Source organism: Phascolarctos cinereus, unplaced genomic scaffold (assembly GCF_003287225.1).
Source record: "Phascolarctos cinereus isolate Bilbo 61053 unplaced genomic scaffold, phaCin_HiC Scaffold_4;HRSCAF=312, whole genome shotgun sequence".
Taxonomy (NCBI): domain Eukaryota; kingdom Metazoa; phylum Chordata; class Mammalia; order Diprotodontia; family Phascolarctidae; genus Phascolarctos; species Phascolarctos cinereus.
In genome coordinates, this window is record NW_027555847.1 from 487,095,623 (window position 1) to 487,116,585 (window position 20,963).

At 37.2% G+C, this 20,963-nt stretch overlaps 1 protein-coding gene across 8 annotated transcripts in view; it reads right to left on the reverse strand.

The window, feature by feature from the left end:
• SPIDR (scaffold protein involved in DNA repair) overlaps positions 1–20,963 on the reverse strand; it is a 551,334-nt gene that overhangs the window by 216,744 nt on the left and 313,627 nt on the right. For all 8 annotated transcript variants that reach the window (XM_020992493.2, XM_078153426.1, XM_020992496.2 and 5 more), the window contains 2 exons: positions 9,473–9,683; positions 7,493–7,764 (listed from right to left, as the gene is read on the reverse strand). In XM_020992493.2, coding sequence (XP_020848152.1) covers positions 7,493–7,764; positions 9,473–9,683 — 483 coding nt within the window. The remainder of the gene's footprint in view (positions 1–7,492; positions 7,765–9,472; positions 9,684–20,963) is intronic.

Genomic DNA, 20,963 nt, shown 5'->3' on the forward strand with positions numbered 1-20,963 from the left:
ATTCACTTCCATAAGATTTTGAGTTCCAAATATTCTCCCCCTCTTTGCGGATGGCATACAATCTGATATAGGCTCTACATATACATTCACATTAAACATGTTTTCACATTAGTCATGTTGTAAAGAAGAATTAGAGCCAATGGGAGGAACCACAAGAAAGAACATACACACACACACACACACACACACACACACACACACGAGCAAATAGTATGCTTCAATCTACATTTAGACTCCGCAGTTCTTTTTCTGGATGCGGAAAGCATTTTTCATCATAAGCCTTTTGGGGTTGTTTGAGATTCTTGCATTGCTATGAAGAGATAATCACTCTTTTTAGGAGAGTCTTTAAAATTTCCATTTTTTTTTTGGTAACCCACAAACAACAGACACAGTGGTACCTTAAATCTCCTCTCTGCCATCTACGTACTTGTGTTAACACTGAACAAGTGAGTTAAAGGTCTCTAAACCTCTGCCTTGACCCTCTATCTACCTTTTTTCTGCCAGGCTGGCCATGCAACCTGGAGACCTCCCCTCCTCACTGATGAATTTCTTTTCAGCACCACTTTAGTCAGGACCCCAGATATTCTTCCTCTCAGTTATCCTATCCACTCTAGATTCCACCTCCCCCTCAGCTGCCAAACTGCCCCTGTAATTTCTTTACTTTCCTCCCTCCTTGCCCCCATTTTCAAGAACCCTTATATATGTTGTCTTCTCTCATTAGAATATATTCTGGAGGCTAAGGCCTGTCTTCTTTGAGTGTATTTGTATCCCCAGCATTTAGCCCAGTGCACCTGACATATAATAATTCATTAATAAATTCTCTATCAACTATCTATGCCTCATATTCCTTATCTGTAAAATGTGAAGGTATACTCTTTGACCTCCAAGATCCCTTTCAGCTCTAAATATATGATTCTGTGATTTTCACTACCTCTCAACCAATTGTGTGACTGTAAGATATGTCTTGTGGCGGTCAACTGTTTACAAAAGTCTGTTTTCTTATCCTTTTATCAAAGATGTTTCTTTACCTTGTGATCACTTAATTTTCAGAAAAGCAAAACACATGTATGTATGATATAATTAAAAGTCACCTTTATGTTTCAATGAAAAGATTATGGTTGTATCTTCCTTCTTTTAGCTTTTATTTGATGCAATTAATTCAATGCTATATGACCTTGAATTTCATTCTCTGAATCTCTCTCTTTCTCTCTCTGTGTCTCTGTCTCTGTCTCCTAGAATAATGTGTCCTCTCTCAAAGCTAGAAACCAGGAAATTTAGGATCTTTTCTCTCTGGAATATTCAATAATTTCGCCCCTCTCATAGGTATGAAGCACTGAATAATCAATCTCCACCAATGAGAAGAGCATTATGTAAATGAGGTTAAACATCGGGTTACATATATATTCCTCCGCAGTCACCTGCCCTGACTTGCATCTTCTTTTTTAAAAATATTTTTAAGTTGGTCAGTGAATTTCCTTGTCTCCACATAGGTTAATTTTGACCAGAGGTTCTTAACCCTTTTTGTGTTAATAATCTGGACCCCTTCTTAGGATAATGTTTTTAAATGCATAAAATACATGAGACTACAAAGGAAATAGATTACACTGAAATACAGGTATCAAATTTAAAACAATTTACAAGTTCATGGACTCTATGTTAAGAACTCCTGTTTTAGATAAATCTTTCCTTTTTTTCTTTCTCATGGGAATAATCAACAAGCATTTATGTTCCAATGACATGGATTGCAATCCTTTCATGTCTTGACATGAATTTCTGTGGCTAAAAAATTCATGTCCCTATGATCAACCTGTTAATGAAGTGGTTCTCCAGAAGCAGGTAGGTGAGCCCCCAGACAGCAGGCCATTGCTGGGTCTGTACTTTGAGACTTCAGCCTCCTAGGGACTGCTTCACTGACATAATCCCAAAGTCACCTTCACACTACCATAAGGCATTAGTGTATTTCAGTGGAGTGAGTGTTGTATGTATTCATTTGTGAAACATAAAGCAAGGGCCCTAACATAATTGAACAGTTTTATTTCATATCATTTGTGGGGTTGGGGGAGATCCTCAGGACATGTGAGCTCATTTGTGAAGGAAGTTCTTAGATGAGCACACTCTGCCAACACATAGATATGCACCTGGTTCTGCAACTTAAGCGTCTTAGAAAGTTACCTAGGGCACTGTGAGGTGAAGGGACTTCCACTGGCTTATAGAGCCAGCATGTGTCAGAGGCTGCATTTGAATGCAGGTCATTCTGACTCCAAGACCTGCTCTCCATCCACCAGGCCCTGTTGTCTCTTTTTTCACATCATGTAATTTAATTAGTGGAACCAAGTGTTCTTAACTTTTTTTTTTCCTGTCATAGACTCCTTTGGCAGTCTGCCGAAGCCAATGGACCTCTATTCAGAATAGCGTTTTTAAATATATTTTTAAAATACATAGGATTACAAAAAAAATCTATTTTATTGAAATAAACACACACAAGTTCGAGGATCCCAGGTTAAGAACTCCTGGGTTCTTAAATAGAGGGCTGAATCTTTTCCACATAGCATGGGGTTCTAGACAAGATTAAGGATCACTTGTATCTTCATTAGGTCTGGTTCCTAAAAGCCTAAGTATTCAAAATTCTCAGAGCCCATAGCTGAAAACAGATAAAATGAGATTTGTCCAACGGCACATATATTTTAAATGTGCTATTGCCCCATCTTACATTTGTATGGCTCTTTACCATTTACAAAGTGCTTTTAAATCCATCAGCTTATTTGGTCCTCATAATAGCCCTAAGAGGTAGACAAGGCAGATATTAATCCCATTTTACAGAAGAAGAAATTGGGAGTCAGAAAGGTTAAATGATTTATCCAAAGTCACATCGCCAGCAAGAGGGCAGAGCTGAAACTAGAACCCAGGTCTTCTCACTGTAGTACTCTTTCGCATATTTCGTTCTGCCTCAATTTTTTTTTTCTGAATGCTCTGACTAATTTTCCTTAAGGAAAAGTACTTTTCTGTTTTTTATTGCTCCCAGAAAAACCTGACCCTCAAATAAGCATAGTTAGCTATCACTTAGTCCAAAAACATCTGTGATCTTTCTCCTTACTGTTCCCTTGTGAGAGGCTATAATCTCATTGACTGTTCTTCTTCCCTCAGTCTCTTATTTTTTAAGATTTACCCTGTTCAGTCCTTTACCACCAAGATCTTCTTGCCAGTACATGCATTAGTATGTGTTCCAAGTTGCTTATCCAAAGCATTCAGGGCTCAACATTGGCAGTGATTCACCATGCTTTAGGTCTCAACTCTCACACATACATTTAACAAGAAAAACAGGTACCATGGAAAGGACTGGAGGGATAGCGTTGGATACTGAGCTTGGTTTTGATTACTCACAAAACAAATACAGCAGAAGCAGTAATGAAGCTAGTTTCATCACGCTATCTTGCCAGTGTGACTCAGCCTCAGCTCTCCACCTCCACTGAATATGTGGTTTGCCTACTCAGGTGGAGCAGGTTTCACAAAGGAAACTCATTTCCCAGCTTAGCACATGTGCACATCTTAAAAACTTAACATTACACATCATTCAAAGCTTTTATCTAATCCATTCCTATACCAGATAATCACAATGAAACCTACCTCAAGGCAGCAACGTGATCTACTGAGGCCCAGAAACAGATATTTATTTCCCTTTCCTTAGGGAGTAACAACTTCAAAAACTAATGCAAATAGCAGGCCCTTAAAAAATGTTTGTTCACTGCCTGATTGATCAGACATATTCCAAACTGAAATAAAGGCAATGTTGCCCTAGGATTTATGCAAGTGTAGGATCTTTTTCTTTTAGAATTCAAGCAACTTCAGAAATCCAGAGGACTACAAGAATGTCAAAATAAAGCATAAAGAGCCTGCAGCATTGCCAACTGGGCTGTGATTCAGGAGTGCCAATTATCTAACCTCAGACTGGATTGTCTGGTTTGGGGTGTCTTTTGTTGTCCCCTGAGTACTGCAGGAGTTGGCTCCAGCTTCTGTTTCATGTGCCAGAGATCCTTGGTTGCACCACACCAATCTCTAGCCCTTGCACCCAGCAGACACATGGCACATGTCTGTTGAACTGAACTTAATGCTTTTGTTAAAGGTGAAGGATGCTATGAAGAATACTTTTTTTCCCTCACTGGTGCAACCTTACTATATCTCCCCATAATTTATTAACTAAGGAAAGAAATTCTACCTCAGTAAAACTGTACTGAGCCATTATCTACAGACATGTATTTACTGCTTGTCCACTATGTTCAAGATGTTGAGCTAGGCAACAAATAAACATTTTTATAGTGACCAGATATCATACCGAAGGGATGATCTTAGGCAACAGTGCCAACTCAAATTATACATTTATTTTAAGTTTCAGTACTCATCTATTTGTACAATACTAGCTTAAATCTAGCCTAAAACTTTATTTTCCCCCCTAAATTTTTCAACTGGATTATAGCTATCTGAACAAAGTGGGGTCAATAGCTACATGACATACATGAAGTAGGCAGTGGTGAAAATAGCCCAACACACCAGGAAAAGAGCTTGAGGTCCTCAGCACACTTTGTGACTGATAATAACAGTTAACATTTATATAGCCCTTGAAGGTTTACAAAGTACTTTACATACATTATCTCACATGATCCTCATGAAAACCCTATAGATAAGAGATGAAGACCACTGTCTGAAATGGGGTTAGAGACAGGCCTTTGATTTCACTGAAATAGGGAGGAAAGGACACTCCCTTTACCAATAGAGACTGGCAGCTTTTCTCTACCTGATATTCTTAGAGAATTCCTAGAACATTCAGAAGTTAAATGATTTGCCAGGTCATACAGACAATACATGTTACAGGTAGGACTTAAACTCAGATATTTCTGGCTCTGAGGCCAATTCTCTATCTACTATGTCATGCTGTCTCTCTGGTTAGATACTTGAAATAAATAGCCTAAGGCCATATTCTTTCACAACAAAATTTAAAGTAGAATTTGAAAAATAAAAGTGGAACTTGAAAGATGTTATTTGATTTTTTTATTTTAAAAAAAGTATTTATTTTATTCTAGACTTAAATAAAATAAGCATTCCCATAATATAGAATAGAAAAAAAATCTATATGCACCAAATATTAAAGCATCTAAATTTTTAAAAGAAAAAAATGAATTACAGGTAGAAATAGATAGTAGTACTATAACAGTGGAGGGCTTTAATCTTTCACTCTCAGAACCAGATAAATCTAACTGAAAAATAAATGAGAAAGAAGTCAAGGAAGTGAATAGAATTTTAAATAAGCTAGATATAAACTAGATATCTATGAGTTAGTTAGAAACACATTTTAAAATGGGAGATACAGAGTTAAAATAGAGGGTTGGAGGAGAATTTATTATGCTTCAGCTGATGTAAAAAAAAAGAGGTAGTAATCATAATCTCAAAGTTAAAGCTAAGATAAATTTAATTAAAAGAGATAAACAGAGTAACTACATTTTGATAAAAGGCACCACAGACAATGAAGCAATATTAATATTTGATTTCATTTTAAACTGGAAAGTACTTATTACACATCACTGGACTCTTGGCTTAGTATATCCAGCAACAAGCACTGTGTGAAGGAGACACAATGGCTGGTACTGCTTATGTAGCCTTTGGAAAAGGCCTGTCGTCTGCTGATCAAGATAGAAGAGAAAAGAGGAAGACGTACACAACTTCCTTCTTCAGTCTCTCCCTCTTACTCTGATGGTTGCCATCATGAGGGCACTTTAAAATGAATTTTGTAGGCTCTGTCAAAGTTTTAATTATTTGCTCATTATTTTTTGCGTTATTTGTATTTTCAAAAGGATGTGAACTGATTTGCAGTGGTAAAAAAGGGCAATTAAAAATAAAGTACAGGAGAAAAAAACAGGTTGAAAAGGGGAGTGCAGGATTCTTGCATCTGGGATGAGTTATTATTCATTGTAGTTGAACAACAATTTAAGCCCTGAGCTTTCTGGTTATTAGGGCAAAAAGAGAAACACACTGGCTTAAACAGGACTCGTTGTTTAATAAAACGAAGCATCATAAGTTGCTCTGAAGAAACAAACATCTTCCTGGCACTAAGCTGGCACAATTTTTCACATAAATCTTCATATAAGGCAAACTAGACAACATAATAGGCTATGTCTCCAACTAAAATTTTGTAAGAGATACAGAAGCCATTTCTACACAGGCACTTTTTTATGCTAACCCCCTGTAAAAGCTGAGGGCCTTATATTAAGTGTTAATACACTAAAGGCATTTCTGCAGGAAGTTATTATAATATACTCCAGATATGAAGTTTTCTAATGATCTAACTACATACAAGGGATGAAGTTATGACAAGTTTTCTTAATCTGCATTCTACAGAACTTTGGAGTTCCATAAAATATGACTAGGGACTTTTGTGAGAAAATTGTGATGCTAGTGATATTCCTATCCCTCTCTAAATATTAAATTACGGATGAATTTAAATTAAGCATTAATAAAAATGTGCACACAATGTGCAAGAAAGGTTATTTTCTAATATTTTACTCCAAAATTTCTCTAGCTCCACATTATTAAAAAATCAAGCACTTGCTTGTAATAAGTATAAGTAAGTAGTAAGTATAAGTAAGCATTGCTCCCAAATGTCTCTAGTCCTAGCCAAGAGTAGTAGTGAAGGTATCTCTGCTAGAATGTTTGAAACCTCTTAGGCTCCTTATGAATGAAAGATAACATCCATGTGATTACAGAATCATAGCTATGGAGTTGGAAGAGAACTTTGAGATCGTTGCATTCAATACCTTCATTTAATGAGATAACCAAGGGCTAGAGAAGATAACTGGGGGGAGAGAATATTTTTATTTGAAGGGACCCTGAGAGGTTTCATGAAGCCAATATCACCTGAGCTGAGCCTTGAAAAGAAAAGGATTTAGAAAGGTTGAAATAGAGAGACTGATATACAGACATAAGAGATAATCTGCATGAATGAACAGATATGAAAGAATGAGGACAGCTAAATAGTCCAGTATGGCTGGACTGCTGGAATACAGAACATGTGAAGAAAAATCATGTCAAATAAGGCAGTTTAGAGCCAGATAATAGAGGGCTTTAAATAGCCAGCTAAGGAATTTGTATTTTATCCTATAAACAATAGAGATACTGAAAAAAGAATGTGTAAACTATTCTGTTTTAAAAACTACACGTTATAACTACAAAAATCCTCTTTATCAAAAGTAACCCCTCTTAATACACCAGGTTCAAATATAAACGTGTTGCCTTCCGGATGGGCTTGGCTTACCACCTAATCAAGTCTCCAAAGTAGTTGTTTATTAATTTATTTTTCCAATTCAAATAAACCATAAGGTTCCTAGGCCTAGCTAAACATTTGCTCCAAAGAGTTGAGTTGAGAAATAGGACCCTGCAGTTCCTTCACATGAAAGTAAACACTAGCTTATGGAACCAGAATGCCAAGGTTCTTTGGGCGACTCACCGAGCACTGTGAAGGTCTGCATTTCCCAATGTGGCAGCCAACTGAGCAGAGTTGTTTCCTTGTTGATATCTGGAGACATCCCGTATAGGAAGGTAATATACTCTTTGCACTACCACCTGGACCTGCACTCCTTTCCATCTGGCTGTTCCCTGGCTTTCGACCACATCCAAGAGGGAGTCCCTTATGGAGAGCTGCGCTGGAATGTCCTGTTTTGTTTCTTGGAAGTCATGAGGTCTCCCTGTCTTGGTAGTAGTAACATTAGTGCACATTATCTGGCAAAGACATTCGAGAGAAATAACCGGGATTTAACTTATTACTGGTATTTTCATTATTAATAATCAATCATCAAAGCTCTTAATATGTGTCAAACCCTACGTGAAGTACAAAGAAAAAATAAAAACAGTCCTTGTCCTCAAGGAGGTTATATTTATCATTGTCATACTCAGGGAAATTTCAACCTGTTTCCATTTTTTTTAAAGGATAAAGTGATTTAAAAGGTATTCATCAAACCGAGTATATCCTAGAAACTTAACGCCTCTATGTTCAACTAAAAAAACTGTTAACACTAAAGACATGGTGGAACACAATGGTCTCCAAGACAGAACTGTTGTTTTGGATTCCACTACTTCAACTATTAATGTCTGGGACAGATATTACAAGCAGAGGGAACAGAGAGAACAGTGAGCAGTGTAACCTATTATTATTATTGTCCTAGATATTTTTATCTTTTTGTTCTTCCTGAGATTGAACCTTCAGTGATTTAATCTACTCAACTCTGGAACCACAGCCCTGGGGATATTTTGTCCTGATTGCAGAATCAGCCAGTGAAAACAAGTTAGACCTATTCCATAAATTAATACAAATACAAATTAATAAAACACAATCAATAAACTAAAAACCAATTAAATTAATAAAATATTAATGTATCCATCTCCAGACAAAATGCCATATTTCACATCCCATCTGAACCTTTCCTTTGCCATCAAAGTATTGCAACTCTCCCCCTCTGTCTCTGTAACACAGTAACTCACCTGTTACTCTGAGAACAGTGATCAAATCAATACTACCACTGCTTCTGGAGAGGGCTTGTCAGCTAACTTCCCTTAGGCTCCTCTCAGTATTATTCTGTCTTCCCAGCCCAGTGCATTACTTTCCTAAGTGTTTTATCTCTCTCTATTAGAATGTAAGCTCCTCAGGGCAGGGACTGTAGATAAATGTATCTCCTATGCTTGATGCATAGTAAATACTTGATAAATGCTTTTAATTCAATCAAATAATGTTTTTTCATTTTTATATTCAGAGCTTTAATCTACCTTAAACTATTTTAAATCCCAGATATTATGTAAATTAATAAAAGATGAATATATCTCTCATCATCATAACCATCTCCCTTCAATATTTCCATTGATAATTGAGTTTACTGCTCAAATGTTTTACCTGACCTCTTGTAAAATAGCTGAATAAAAACCCTGAATATATTTCTTCATAAATCTCTCAATTCTACTTAATTCCATTTCTTCTAATTCTAGCATTATATAGTTCAAAATTCAACCAAAAACCAAAGAGCAGTGAATTATGAAGTTAGAATCACTCAAAGGAAAATAGCAGCTTTCAGAAGGAAACTGAAACCAAAGTACTGGAGCATTTTAAGATCCCTAAGACATGTCTGACAAATGGACCAGGCAATTTGGTACTAAGTTGAGGAAAACAGCCTAACTTCTACATAATTAAATAAATGAGTAAAATGTAATATAATCAGTATAATAACATTGAGATTAAAAATAATGAGAATAGAACACAACTGAACACTAAGTTCTTGGATGGGTCAAACATCCTTCTTCCATTCAGTGAAGAACAATAAAACTCCCTAACATGTTTTGCTATTTATTTCTTTAGAGACAAAAGATGTCAATGACTTACAAAATCTTCTCAACTAATACTGAGACAAAGACTTATTTTCCTAATCCAAGAAGAATTTACCTGATGTCCTTCTGATTCCTGAGCAATATCATGTATTTGGCTTTTAAATCTAAACATCTGAGCCAAGGAAATGATTTTTCTTCTTGTAGGCAACACCCCCAGACAGTGCATTTTATCGAGTTTGTCTGAATCTTCTTTGATGACAACTTTCTGGCAAAAGTATGTGTTCATAATAATAGGAATACTTTTATCATGAAGAAGCAGCTTATGCCTGGATAAGAAGAAGAGATAAGAAAGAATTATGTATGTATTTGTATTACGCATATATACACATATTGCTTAATCTAGTATATGAAGAATGATCACTTTAATGGCAATTTAAAAATCAGCCTAAAGTCAACAATGTTGACAGCTCTCACAATAATTATTTCAATGGGCACCTCTTAAGCTGATGTTTTAAGGCTAGATGCACTAAAAAAATTACATTGAAATGCCTAGTTTAGGTAACTAAGTGTCCACAACTGAAGCTCTGCATTTACACAAGGTGCATTCAATCTAGCAGGTATCTCATACAATCTCTTGTTGACTCATATCTCCACCCTGAGTTTCTCATGGGATCAGAATTGGGATTGCTTTGTCCCTAGCCATCATTTTCCCCAGAAGCATACCAATCTGGCTCCCATCAAAGTCTTTAAGGAAAAGTTAAAGGGACTTCAATTCCCAGGAAAATGCTCAAGCTAACATCACATCAAAGATAGAGTAGGCTTTATACCCCTCCACAAGTACAACAAGATACAAAGGACTTGCACTCGAACCTATAAGAAGTTATAGCCAGCTTTCTTTTCCTCTCTCATGAGTCCCACCCGCCCTAGGGACTTACACAGCACTTTCAACCTTTAGTACTACTCTGAAGTTGAGGTCCACTCCCTCCTACCTTGAGTAAGAAGAAAATTTGGGGTTGCTACAGAGTTAGCAATACCTTTCCTCTATCAGTCCAGGAAAACCTTTATTAGGTTTTGGGTCTTTGGTCCAAAAATTACTTTGTTGCACCATCACTGCTTCCATTTTCTTTTCCAACAGCTCCTGGCTTGGTCTAGGACTCCTTATCGTCCTGCCACCGCCTTCATCTGCTACCATTTCTAGAGCCCTATGGTTTCCTGATGGGCCCAGCAGATGCTCAGTCTCTCTCTCTCTTCTCTCTCTCTCTCTCTCGAACATAATCCAAGTCTCTGTGTCTCAATCCTCTCCCCATTCCATCTCTCACTTTTGGTTCTCTTTAGCTCTTCTGTCCACCTGTTTCTTTTTTTTTGGAGGGGGGGGGAATCATCTGTTTCTTTTTCAAAAAGCCAACTAGAAGTGTGCAAATCCAGTATTAACTTACTTTAACAGCAATGAGGTATTAACTGGTTGATAAATATCGCTGATATTTCTTCATCAAGGTGGGTTTTACTAGTGACTACTTTAATGCCATGTCAAAGAGAAACAAAGCCTTCATCCATGGAAGCTTTGGTAATGAAGAGTTAACTTGAACAAAGGGTTAAACTTCTCAAGGGAAGCTTACACTTCCTTAAGAAGACACAAGAAGGATTCAGGAGGGCCTTACCAGAGACCTCTTAGTCAAGCTTCCTACACTTAGATTGCCTTGTTCTGCCATGGGAAAACAAGCTAGATCTCTTTTACATACTTGGAAGAAGACTTTGGTGGGGTAAAAACCAGCCTATACAGACTTGAAAAGCCCTCAGGAAGGACAGCTTTTAAACAGATTCCCAGTTACCAAGGCTAACATGGACAAATCCTTAGTTCTGGTACTCAAGATTTCCCTTTGACATAGCATCAGCTAGCCAAGAATGAAATAAATGCGTATTCAAAATGCAACCTCCAGGTGCTTGCAGGGAAGGAGCTCAGAAATTTGAAAAATAACAACAATTTTGCAGAATGTCAAACCTACTCTTTTTTATAGTTAGTAAATTGATGAACATCTGTAAAATAACTAGCCTCAAAAGGGGAAAAACTTAGCCGCCCTTGGCAGAAGGAATGTCCTAGTTGGTGAAATCTCCCATAAGAGTTTGGGAGTATCACAGACCCCATGTAGAAAATAAAGCTCTGGACCTGGAGTCATGAAGACCTAAGTTCAAATTCAGCCTCATGTACTTAGTAGCTGTGTGACCCTAAGTAAGTCACTTTACCTGTCTGCCTCAGTTTCCTCAGCTGTAAAATGAGAATAATAATAGCACCTACCTCCCAGGGTTGTTGTGAGGCTTGAATTAGATAATATTTGTAAAGTGCCTGGCACACTCCCTAGCACAAAGTAAGTACTTGATAAATGTTTCCTTCATTTCTTCCTTCCTTCTCAACTGGGCCCTTACAAAAGGAGTTTTTGGGGCAACTAGGTGGCACAGTAAATAGAGCACTGGCCCTGGAGTCAGGAGGACTTGAGTTCAAATCTGGCCTAAGACACTTGACACTTGCTACCTGTGTGACCCTGGGCAAGTCACTTAACCCCAACTACCCCACCAAAAAAAAAAAAGATAAAAAGAGCTTTTAACCTGGAGTTTGTGAACTTATGGGTTTGGGGTTTTTTTGTTTGTTTGTTTGTTTAATATTTTGTTAACTATATTACAATATAATTGGTTTCCTCTGTGATCCTGTATATTTTCTTTTATGCATTTAAATATATTATTCTAGGAGGGGATCAATAAGCTTCACCAGACTACCAAAGGATTTTGTGACTCAAAAAAAGGTTAAGAACCCCTTTCTTACAAGTTCTATCTATAATTCCCAGAGAGAGAGCTTTAATCACTTATCCCTTCCATCCCTCTCCCCACACAGTTATTACCTCCTTTGTGATGGCTTTGCTATGAGTGTTACTAGAAGGCCTGTGAGGCTGCTCCACATTTCCAGACCCTCTAATTTCTAAATTGATGATAAAATGGTAGAGGAGGGGTTCTCCTCAGTGTTCTATCTCTATTCCTATTTATTGTCTGTTATATCTCTTATGAAGTTAGTAGGAATGATTCTGTGTTCTTTGTCTCAGACTTAAGTCATATTTGAAGGTGCAAACAGCCATTTCAACCACTGAGAATATCTGATTCCTGATTCCACTGTGAGTGATTACATCCCACAGCCTGTTGCTATGAGAATAATTTTCAGTTTTATGCAAGTTATTTTTTCTTCCAGCACATAAGTTTATACTATTAAATAAGATAATGGGCACATTGCCTGGGTAGCATTAAGGCATATATTCTATATTAATTGTTTTTGGGGAAGGAGAAGTGTGGTGAGAGGCCAAGGTACTGAATTCCACAAAGACACTAAAGTTTCCTTTATGGCCCTTCTTTATACTTAAAAGCAGGCTCTGAGTCTTATATAAACTTTATATGTCCAATGGTATTGGGCTTAGTATGATTGCTACAAGACTGTTTGATTCCTGAAGGCAAGAACCTCATCTAATCTAATCCATGTAAATACTGTATTTCTAGTATGCAGTATAGTACTATAGTCTAGGGCCAAATGCCTCCTTTGATAAATATTAGTAATAGGGATTTTGGTGAACAGGGATTGCAGAAGGGAGAGACATGAGAATAATTTCCAAGGACAAACAGACCCTTGATCTGCTAGATAAATAGACAGATAGATAGACAGATAGATAGATAGATAGATAGATAGATAGATAGATAGATAGATAGATAGATAGACAGATAGATAGGTAGACAGATAGACAGACAGGCAGAGCTGCTGCTAGAAAGAGTAATGGATTTTGGATCAGAGGACTTGGGCTTAAATTCAAACTGTCAATTAACAAACCTATTATGTCTAGTACATATTATGTACCATGCACTATTCTCTCCTAGTTCTCTCCCTACCTTTCAGACAACTCTTTCTCACATTTTTGTCTATTCCAAGGCTTCTTAAACTTTTTCTACTTGTGACTCCTTTTTGCCTGAGAAATTTTTACGTGGCCCAGGTATATAGGTATGTAAAACAGGTATACAAATCAAACATTTATTGATAATAAATCATGAAGAAACTTATTTTAAAAACAATTCTTTGGTATACATATAATTTTACGATTTATTAAAGATGAAAACAAATTTGCATACTAATGAGATGGATGTGCTTGTTTATTTTTACATAAAGAATTAAATCTTGGCGGAATATTTGATACTGTAGTATGTAGAGGATCTTCAATGTTTTTCAGAGTTGATCGATATTTTGGAATGCTGCTTCACATAAATATGTAGTACAAAATGGCAGAAGTATGTTTAGGGTCATTTCAGAAATTGTTGGAAATTCTGTCCTAATCTCAAGCCAAAATTCATTTAACGATTTTGTATGTACAGTAAAAACACTGCAATTCATAACATACGATAGTTTTGAATCTGATCCAAGGTGTTTGTGGCAGATTTGTTGGCGTTGCGTGGTATGACAGCACGTGCAGTGCAAAGTGCGCATCTTATGTGTTTAGAACTAAGGCGGCAGTGAAGTCGCTCGATGCAACACAAGCACGTGCTACCAGAAACACCTCCGATTCATTAAAAGTTTGATTGCGAATTAGTTTTTGGTTGTTGGGTGTTCAGAAACCTATTGCGGTTGCCAAGTTTTTCGCGACTCCCACGTTCACTTACATGACCCCACATGGGGTCACCACCCACAGTTTAAGAAGCGCTGGTCTCTTCTAGGAATGTCCTCCCCTCTTTCTTTAACGGAAAGGCTTTTCAGACCCTAGCCATCCTTTTAAGCTCAATTAAAATACTGCCTCCTCTGATTTCCTTTTTGGTAATTATTTCCTCACTCTCAGGCCTCAGTAAGCATTTTATTGCTACCACTCCTAAGTACATATCAAATATTATTTTGCATTACAGCGATGTGTATACACATCCTAGTCTCCTGGTAGACTAGGAGGATCGTGAAGAAGCAGGGCCAACATCCCTTCTAAATTTAGTCCATCCCTTAGCGCACACACATCAACACTGTAAGAATCTGCGAGTGAATTCATTGTATCCCAGTGAGCAAGGATTTCCTCCACTGATGCAAGGGGAAACCCCTTTCATCAATACCTTAGTAATGTTTCACAAGTTTCTGTGGCCAAAAGAATTCATCACTTAATGGTCAGTTCTCTGATAATAAGTCTCCCTGAATTTAACTACGCAGATCTGTTAGTGAAAAGCATGAGCTTTTGACACTTGGCTTGTACTTGAAACCTTTCTACTTTGGCAGGAGGAGGTATCACTGTTGACCTTTTGCGATGCACTTAAAAGATGTTTAATACCTGTCTGTAAATTGAACCTATCAACACATGTGTTACTTATACAAAATTTTATACTCATATTTCCTTTTCATTCTTCACATACCCTTCAATAGAAGATTTTACTTTCAAAATGCATTTGGTTCCAAAACAGTTTTAAATATTCTTGATCAAGTCATAACTCAAAATTCCACCATCCCATGGCAATATGAAATAGAACACTGAGCTGACTGTACTTCTATCAATCATTAAAGATATATTATTGGTTTCAAGTTGTGGTTTTCATTTTAAACTCAAAGAACGCAAAGTCAGCTAAGAGGCAGTTAATAAAAGGAAACAAATAGTAAATGAATATTTTAAGCTTTATCAAAAGATGGGAAAAAATCTGATGAATTTATAGTGAGCAATGTTATTTTTCAATTAAATTTGTATCACTTGGCAGCAGTACATACATTTGTATTTGGCCAAAGCAGTCTCCTGCCCTGGCAATGAAGTTTTAACTGAACCAAGTTCAGAAGCTGGTTCAGGACTCTTACTTCATAAATCCTTGGGGACTCTTCATGTTACAGAGGTGACGTAAGACTATATCCAAAAACAGCAGGTTTTCAGAAACAAATGACGTACCTGCAAACTATAAATCTAGTCTTCTTTCACTGATTTATCAAGGTTGTTTGTTACCAACATAAAACAATGGCTTAGCACTTTTAAGTGAACTGTGATATCCAAAGACTTTCAAACATTGGCTGAAAAATTTTCATTTTTTCATCAAAGGTATTGATTAAAGTGTTAATGGACAGTCAATGTTACTAACACTGCTTAAAAGAAGGAAAAACAACTGGCAAGTCATTTATCCAAAAGTACAGAGGAAGCTGGAACCAGAATTGGGAAGCTGTTTGCTTCCCACTCTTCTGTTCTAAAAACTGGGTCACACTTCACCATGGAGATCCTAAGAGGACTTGCCCAAGCCCTCTATTATAAAAAACACACAAGCAACACGTCTGTCTGATAATCAAATCCAGTTAAATGCCATGAATTCAACTTTACTGGGGAAAAGACCAATCAGATTGATTAAGAGACCATTTGCAAAGAAATGCAATTGCTTTGCATTTGAGTTGTTTTTGTCAGAAAACATGGTAGTTTGAGTCCATATTTCTCTGTAACTACATAAATATTCAACTCATTAATGCCAGGAAGAATGCTTCTGAGGTTATGCAGTGAAGTCACACTTTTAGTCTTATGTATAACTTTCTGTCTCTGGGTATGATCTGTGAGGGAACACATATTAGTAGAAATAACACTAGATCAGAGGTCAGTGGGGACTGAATTAGAATCTGAACTTCTGCTATTTACTACCTATGTACCTATCCCTGGACAAGCCGCTTAATCTCTCTGGGCCTTAGTTTCTTCATGTGTAAAATTATGAGATTAGGCTTATCTTTGAGGTCCATTCCAGTTCTTAAATCCTATGATCCTATCTTCTAAAACCTGTAAGAAGCAGCATGATATATAGTGAACAGATCTTAGACTTGGAGGCAGGAATATCTTGGTCTAACTTTTGTCTTGAACACAGATTGTATGACTGTGGATAAGTTAAAACTCTGCCTGGGTCTAATTTCCTCATCTGTAAAATGGGAATAATACATAAAGCAACTATTTCACAGGGTGGTTATAAGGCTCAAATGAGATAAGGTATTCAAGTGCTTTACATACTTCCAAGAGACATAGGAGAGTTATTTTTATCATCCTGTAAAATTATCAAAATGCTGGAGTCCCCTAAGGTTTTGTCGCAGAGCAGCTTTTCTTCTCCTTCTGGACTATCTTGTTTAGTGATTTCAGTGACTCCCATTGGATCCACCATCATCTCTATGCAGATGATTCCCAGATCTATACATCCAGGCCTAGTATCTCTCCTGAGCTTCAGTCTTAAATCAGCAACTGCTCTTTTGATAGCTTTATCTGGATGTCTCATAGGCATGTAAAACTCAACAGAACCCATTATCTTAAAACCTTACACACACACACACACACACACACACACACACACACACACACACACACACGCACTCACAAAAACATTTTTCCATCTTCCCAACTTTCTTGTTATTGCTGAGGGACTACCATCTTTGTGGCCACCTAGGCTTCCAAACTTGGTGTCATCATTGGTTCCTCACTCACATTCCAATCTGTTGTCCTATCTCATTTCTACCTTCACATGTCTCTTTTATGCTCTGTTCTCTCCCTTCACACAGCCACCATTCTTGTATAGGTCCTCATTATATGTAGCACAGTGGATAGAGCACCAGGCCTGGAAAAAGGAAGACCTGAGCTCATACCTGGCCTCAGACTTACTAGCAGTGTGACCCTGGACACTTCACTTTGCCTTAGATTTCTCATCTATGAAATGTAATAATAGCACCTACCTCCCAGGGCTATTGTGAGAATCAAAAGAGAAAGAAATTGTAAAATTCTTAGCCTGGCACACGGTATTATGACTATTATTACCTCTTATCTGCACTACTGAAATAGCTTTTTCAGTGGTCTCCTTCAAATTTCTACCCCACTCCAATCAATCCTCCATTCTATTAACAAAGTGATTTTTCTAAGGCATAGCTCTAGCTATGTCACCCCCTACTTGGCCAACACCTCTCTTTTTGGTCCCTTTCAGGACCAGATATTAAGTCCTTTGTCATTTGAAGCCCTTCACAACCTGCTCCCTTCTTATTTTTCCAGTCTTCTTACATGTTAATGTCCTTCATGTACTCTGTGATTCAGACACATAGGTCTACTTGACATTAACTTATAAATCTATGCCTTTGTACTGACTGTCTCCTACGCCTGAAATGTTCTCCCTCCATACCTCTTATCTTCCCTGGCTTCCTTTAAAATTTAGCTAAAATCTCGCCTTCTACAGAAGATCTTTCCTGGTCTCTACTCCCCACCCAGCTGTTAGTGACTTCCTTCTAAGGTCATCTTCCATCTACTCTGCATATATCTTATATACATATAGATCTCTGCATGTCATCTCCCCCATTACAATATTAGCTCCTTAAGGGCAGGAACCATGTCTTTGCCTCCCTTTGCATCTCAAGCATTTAGCACAGTGCCAGGTATACAGTAATCACTTAATATAATTTATCTCTTGAACTCCAGCACTATATCGCCAACTGTCTGTTGTAAAAATCCACTTTAATATTCTATAGGTATCCCAAATACAACATGTCCAAAACTGAGTTCTTTATCTTTTGCATTAAACCCAATACTCTCCACTTCCCTATTTCTGATGAGGGCATCATCAATGTTCCAGTCACCCAGATTCTCAATCTAGGAACCATCCTTGACCTTTCATTTTCATTAACCTCCCTTAGCCAACTGGTTGTGGTCTTATCAATTTCACCTCCATATTACCTCTTGAATTCATCCCCTTTTCTCTACTTATACTACAGCTTCCTCCAGTTCAGGCCCTCATCACCATTAGTCTGAACTATTACAATAGCCTCTCAATGGTCTCTCTGCCTGGTACTTCTCTAATACATCCTTCATAGCTGCCAAAGTAATAGTCTTACAGCCCACAACTAATCATGTCACTTCTCTACTCAATAAACTCCAGTGTCTCCCTATTACATACAGGATCAAACATAAACTCTTCTGTTTGGCATTTAAAAGCCTTCCCAACCCAGATGCAACCTACTTTCCCATTTCATTATCAATTATTCCACTTCACATACTCTTCAGGATAGCCTAAAAACTATGCTATCTACTGTTGCCCATACTTTCCCTCAGATTTTATCTCACGTGCCTTCTTTTCACATTAATTTCATGGAAAGCTTACTTCCATTCAAGGCCTAGTTAATGGCTACCTGTTATAAGAAGCCTTTCCTGATTTCCTCAGTTTATGGCACCTTCCCAACCTACACCTCTCCCTGCCTCCATTCATCCGGGTGTGGAAATTACTTTACATTTATTTTTAATATTTTATTTACTTCTTATATTTACTTTTCTATGTACATACCACATCCCTCCCTCCCTCTGCAAAATGTAGGCCCCCTGGGCAGGGACTATCTTGTTTGTACCTAGCAGAGTGAAACTAATAAATACCTATGGAATGAAAAGTGCTTATTCTCTTCTCTTTCTGATTTCTCCTCATGTACTGGCTCTTTCCCAGATGTACACAAATAAATGATCTTCACTATACCTAAAAACTTTACCTTGACCATGCCATTCACTTAGGCTGTCATCCTATATCTTCCCCTTCACTGTTAAATTTCTAAAAAGAGAAATCAACATGCACTTCTATTTTCTCACCATCCCATAAACTCCACAGTCCACTTAAAAGCTGACTTCTAAGCCCGGTACTAAAACTTCTCTGCGGTCACCAATGATTCTCCCTTGTCTATTCTGTTCCATTGATCTCTATTTTTTAATGAACACCAGATGGTTATAATGACTACTACTACTTCATAATATAGTCTGAGGTCTGGAAATGCCAGTCCCTCTCATCCCTACTTCTTTTCATCATTTCCCTTAATATTCTAGATCTTTTGTTCTTCTAAATGAATTCTGTAATTATTTTGTCAAGTTCTATAAAGTTCTTCTTGGTAATCAGAGTGCTATAGCATTAAAAGTACAAATTAATTTTGGTAGCATTGTCATTTTTATTATATCGGCAGAGCCTGGCTGTGAGCACTGAATATTCCTCCCACTATTTAAGTTGTTCTTTATTTCTTTAAGGAAGACTTTGTAATTGAATCTATGCAAGTTCCTTGTGTGATGTGATAGGTCAATCCCTAGCTATTCTATGCAATTTTGCAGTTATTTGGAATAGGGTTTCCCTTTCTATTGTTGCTTCTTATGTTTTTGTTATTTTCTATATCCATATCCACATCTATATCTAATATTGGTTTGCTGTCTATAGTTCTTTTTAGCACAATATAGTTTCCTTGTTTATCCCTCTTTATTTTTTGGATGTTTGTTTTTGCTTTATCAGATAGCATGATTGCATCTCTTGCTTTCTGAAAACTTACTTGATACACAGTAAATTTTTTTCTCATCCCCTCACTTTTAATTTGTGTATATGTCTTTGTTTTTAAAATGTGGGGTTTTTTTTGGTAAGTGACAGATTGTAAGGATTCTTTTGCTTAGCCAATTTGTCACTCTTTTTAATTTTATTGCACTGGTTAATCAATTCACATTTAAAGTTATGAGAGTTAGGTTTAAATTTTCTTCTATCTACAATATTTTTTTCAAGTTACGATTTTTCGTCCTCTTCTTCTGTAAATATAATACTATGTTCCTTCAGTTACTTTACCTTGATCTTTTGTAAGATGGCTCTGTTCCTCATGGTTCTCTTCCCTTCAACCTTCTCATTTGATACCCCTTTCCCTTTGGATTTTAATTATTAGTTTCTTTTTTTCTCTCCTGCTTTTATCTGGTTATGTAATCCTCCCCTTCCCTCCATCCTTTTTTATTCTCTCAGTTTGCCAAATAGATTTCCTTTTCCTCTCCTCCCCTAAAATTAGTTTTATTCATTAATTTTTCTAAATTTCATTTTTTGTGCTGCTTTCCAAAAAGTATTTCTCTCACTTTTCATTATCCATCCTCTTTTTCTTCCTATTATGGAACCCAGTTCTCTGATTCACGGGCCCTACAGAAACCAGAACTAACAGGAGTGGGTGGAAATGGCTAAGAGGCAGATTTCAGCATAGTATAAGGAAAAACTTAACAAAAACAAGGATACTGGAAAGGTGGAAAGAGATCAGGTTGTGAAGACCTTTCAGTGTCAACAGAGGATGTTACATTTGATCCTGGAGGCAAAAGGAAGCTATTGGCATTTATTGGGAAGGAGAATGACATGGATCTGCACTTTAGGAAAATCACTTTGGCAGCTGAGTGGAAAATGGATTGGAGTGGAGAGAAACTTGAGGCAGAGAAGTAAACTAGAAGGGTACTGCTGTAGTCTCCGTGGTGAATGGTGATAAGAAACTTTATTAGGATGGTGACTAGGTGGAATCAGGCTGGAGAAAAGGGGGAACATATGAAAGATGTTTTGAAGGTAGAAACAATATTTGACAACTGCTTAAACATGTGGGATGGCTGTGTGAGTTGAGAGTAGGAAGTGGTATGTTCCCCATCAATGGAGATCTTCATGGAAAACTAGATGACTTGGTTGGAAATGCAGAAGAGGGGATTTGTGCTCAAGTAGGGATTAGATAAAATAATCTGTAGGGTCTCTTCCAATGCAGAGATCCTATGAAAACAGCATTAAAGAGAAGGAAATAGACCACCTAAAACATCTGTTCAAGAATTCGA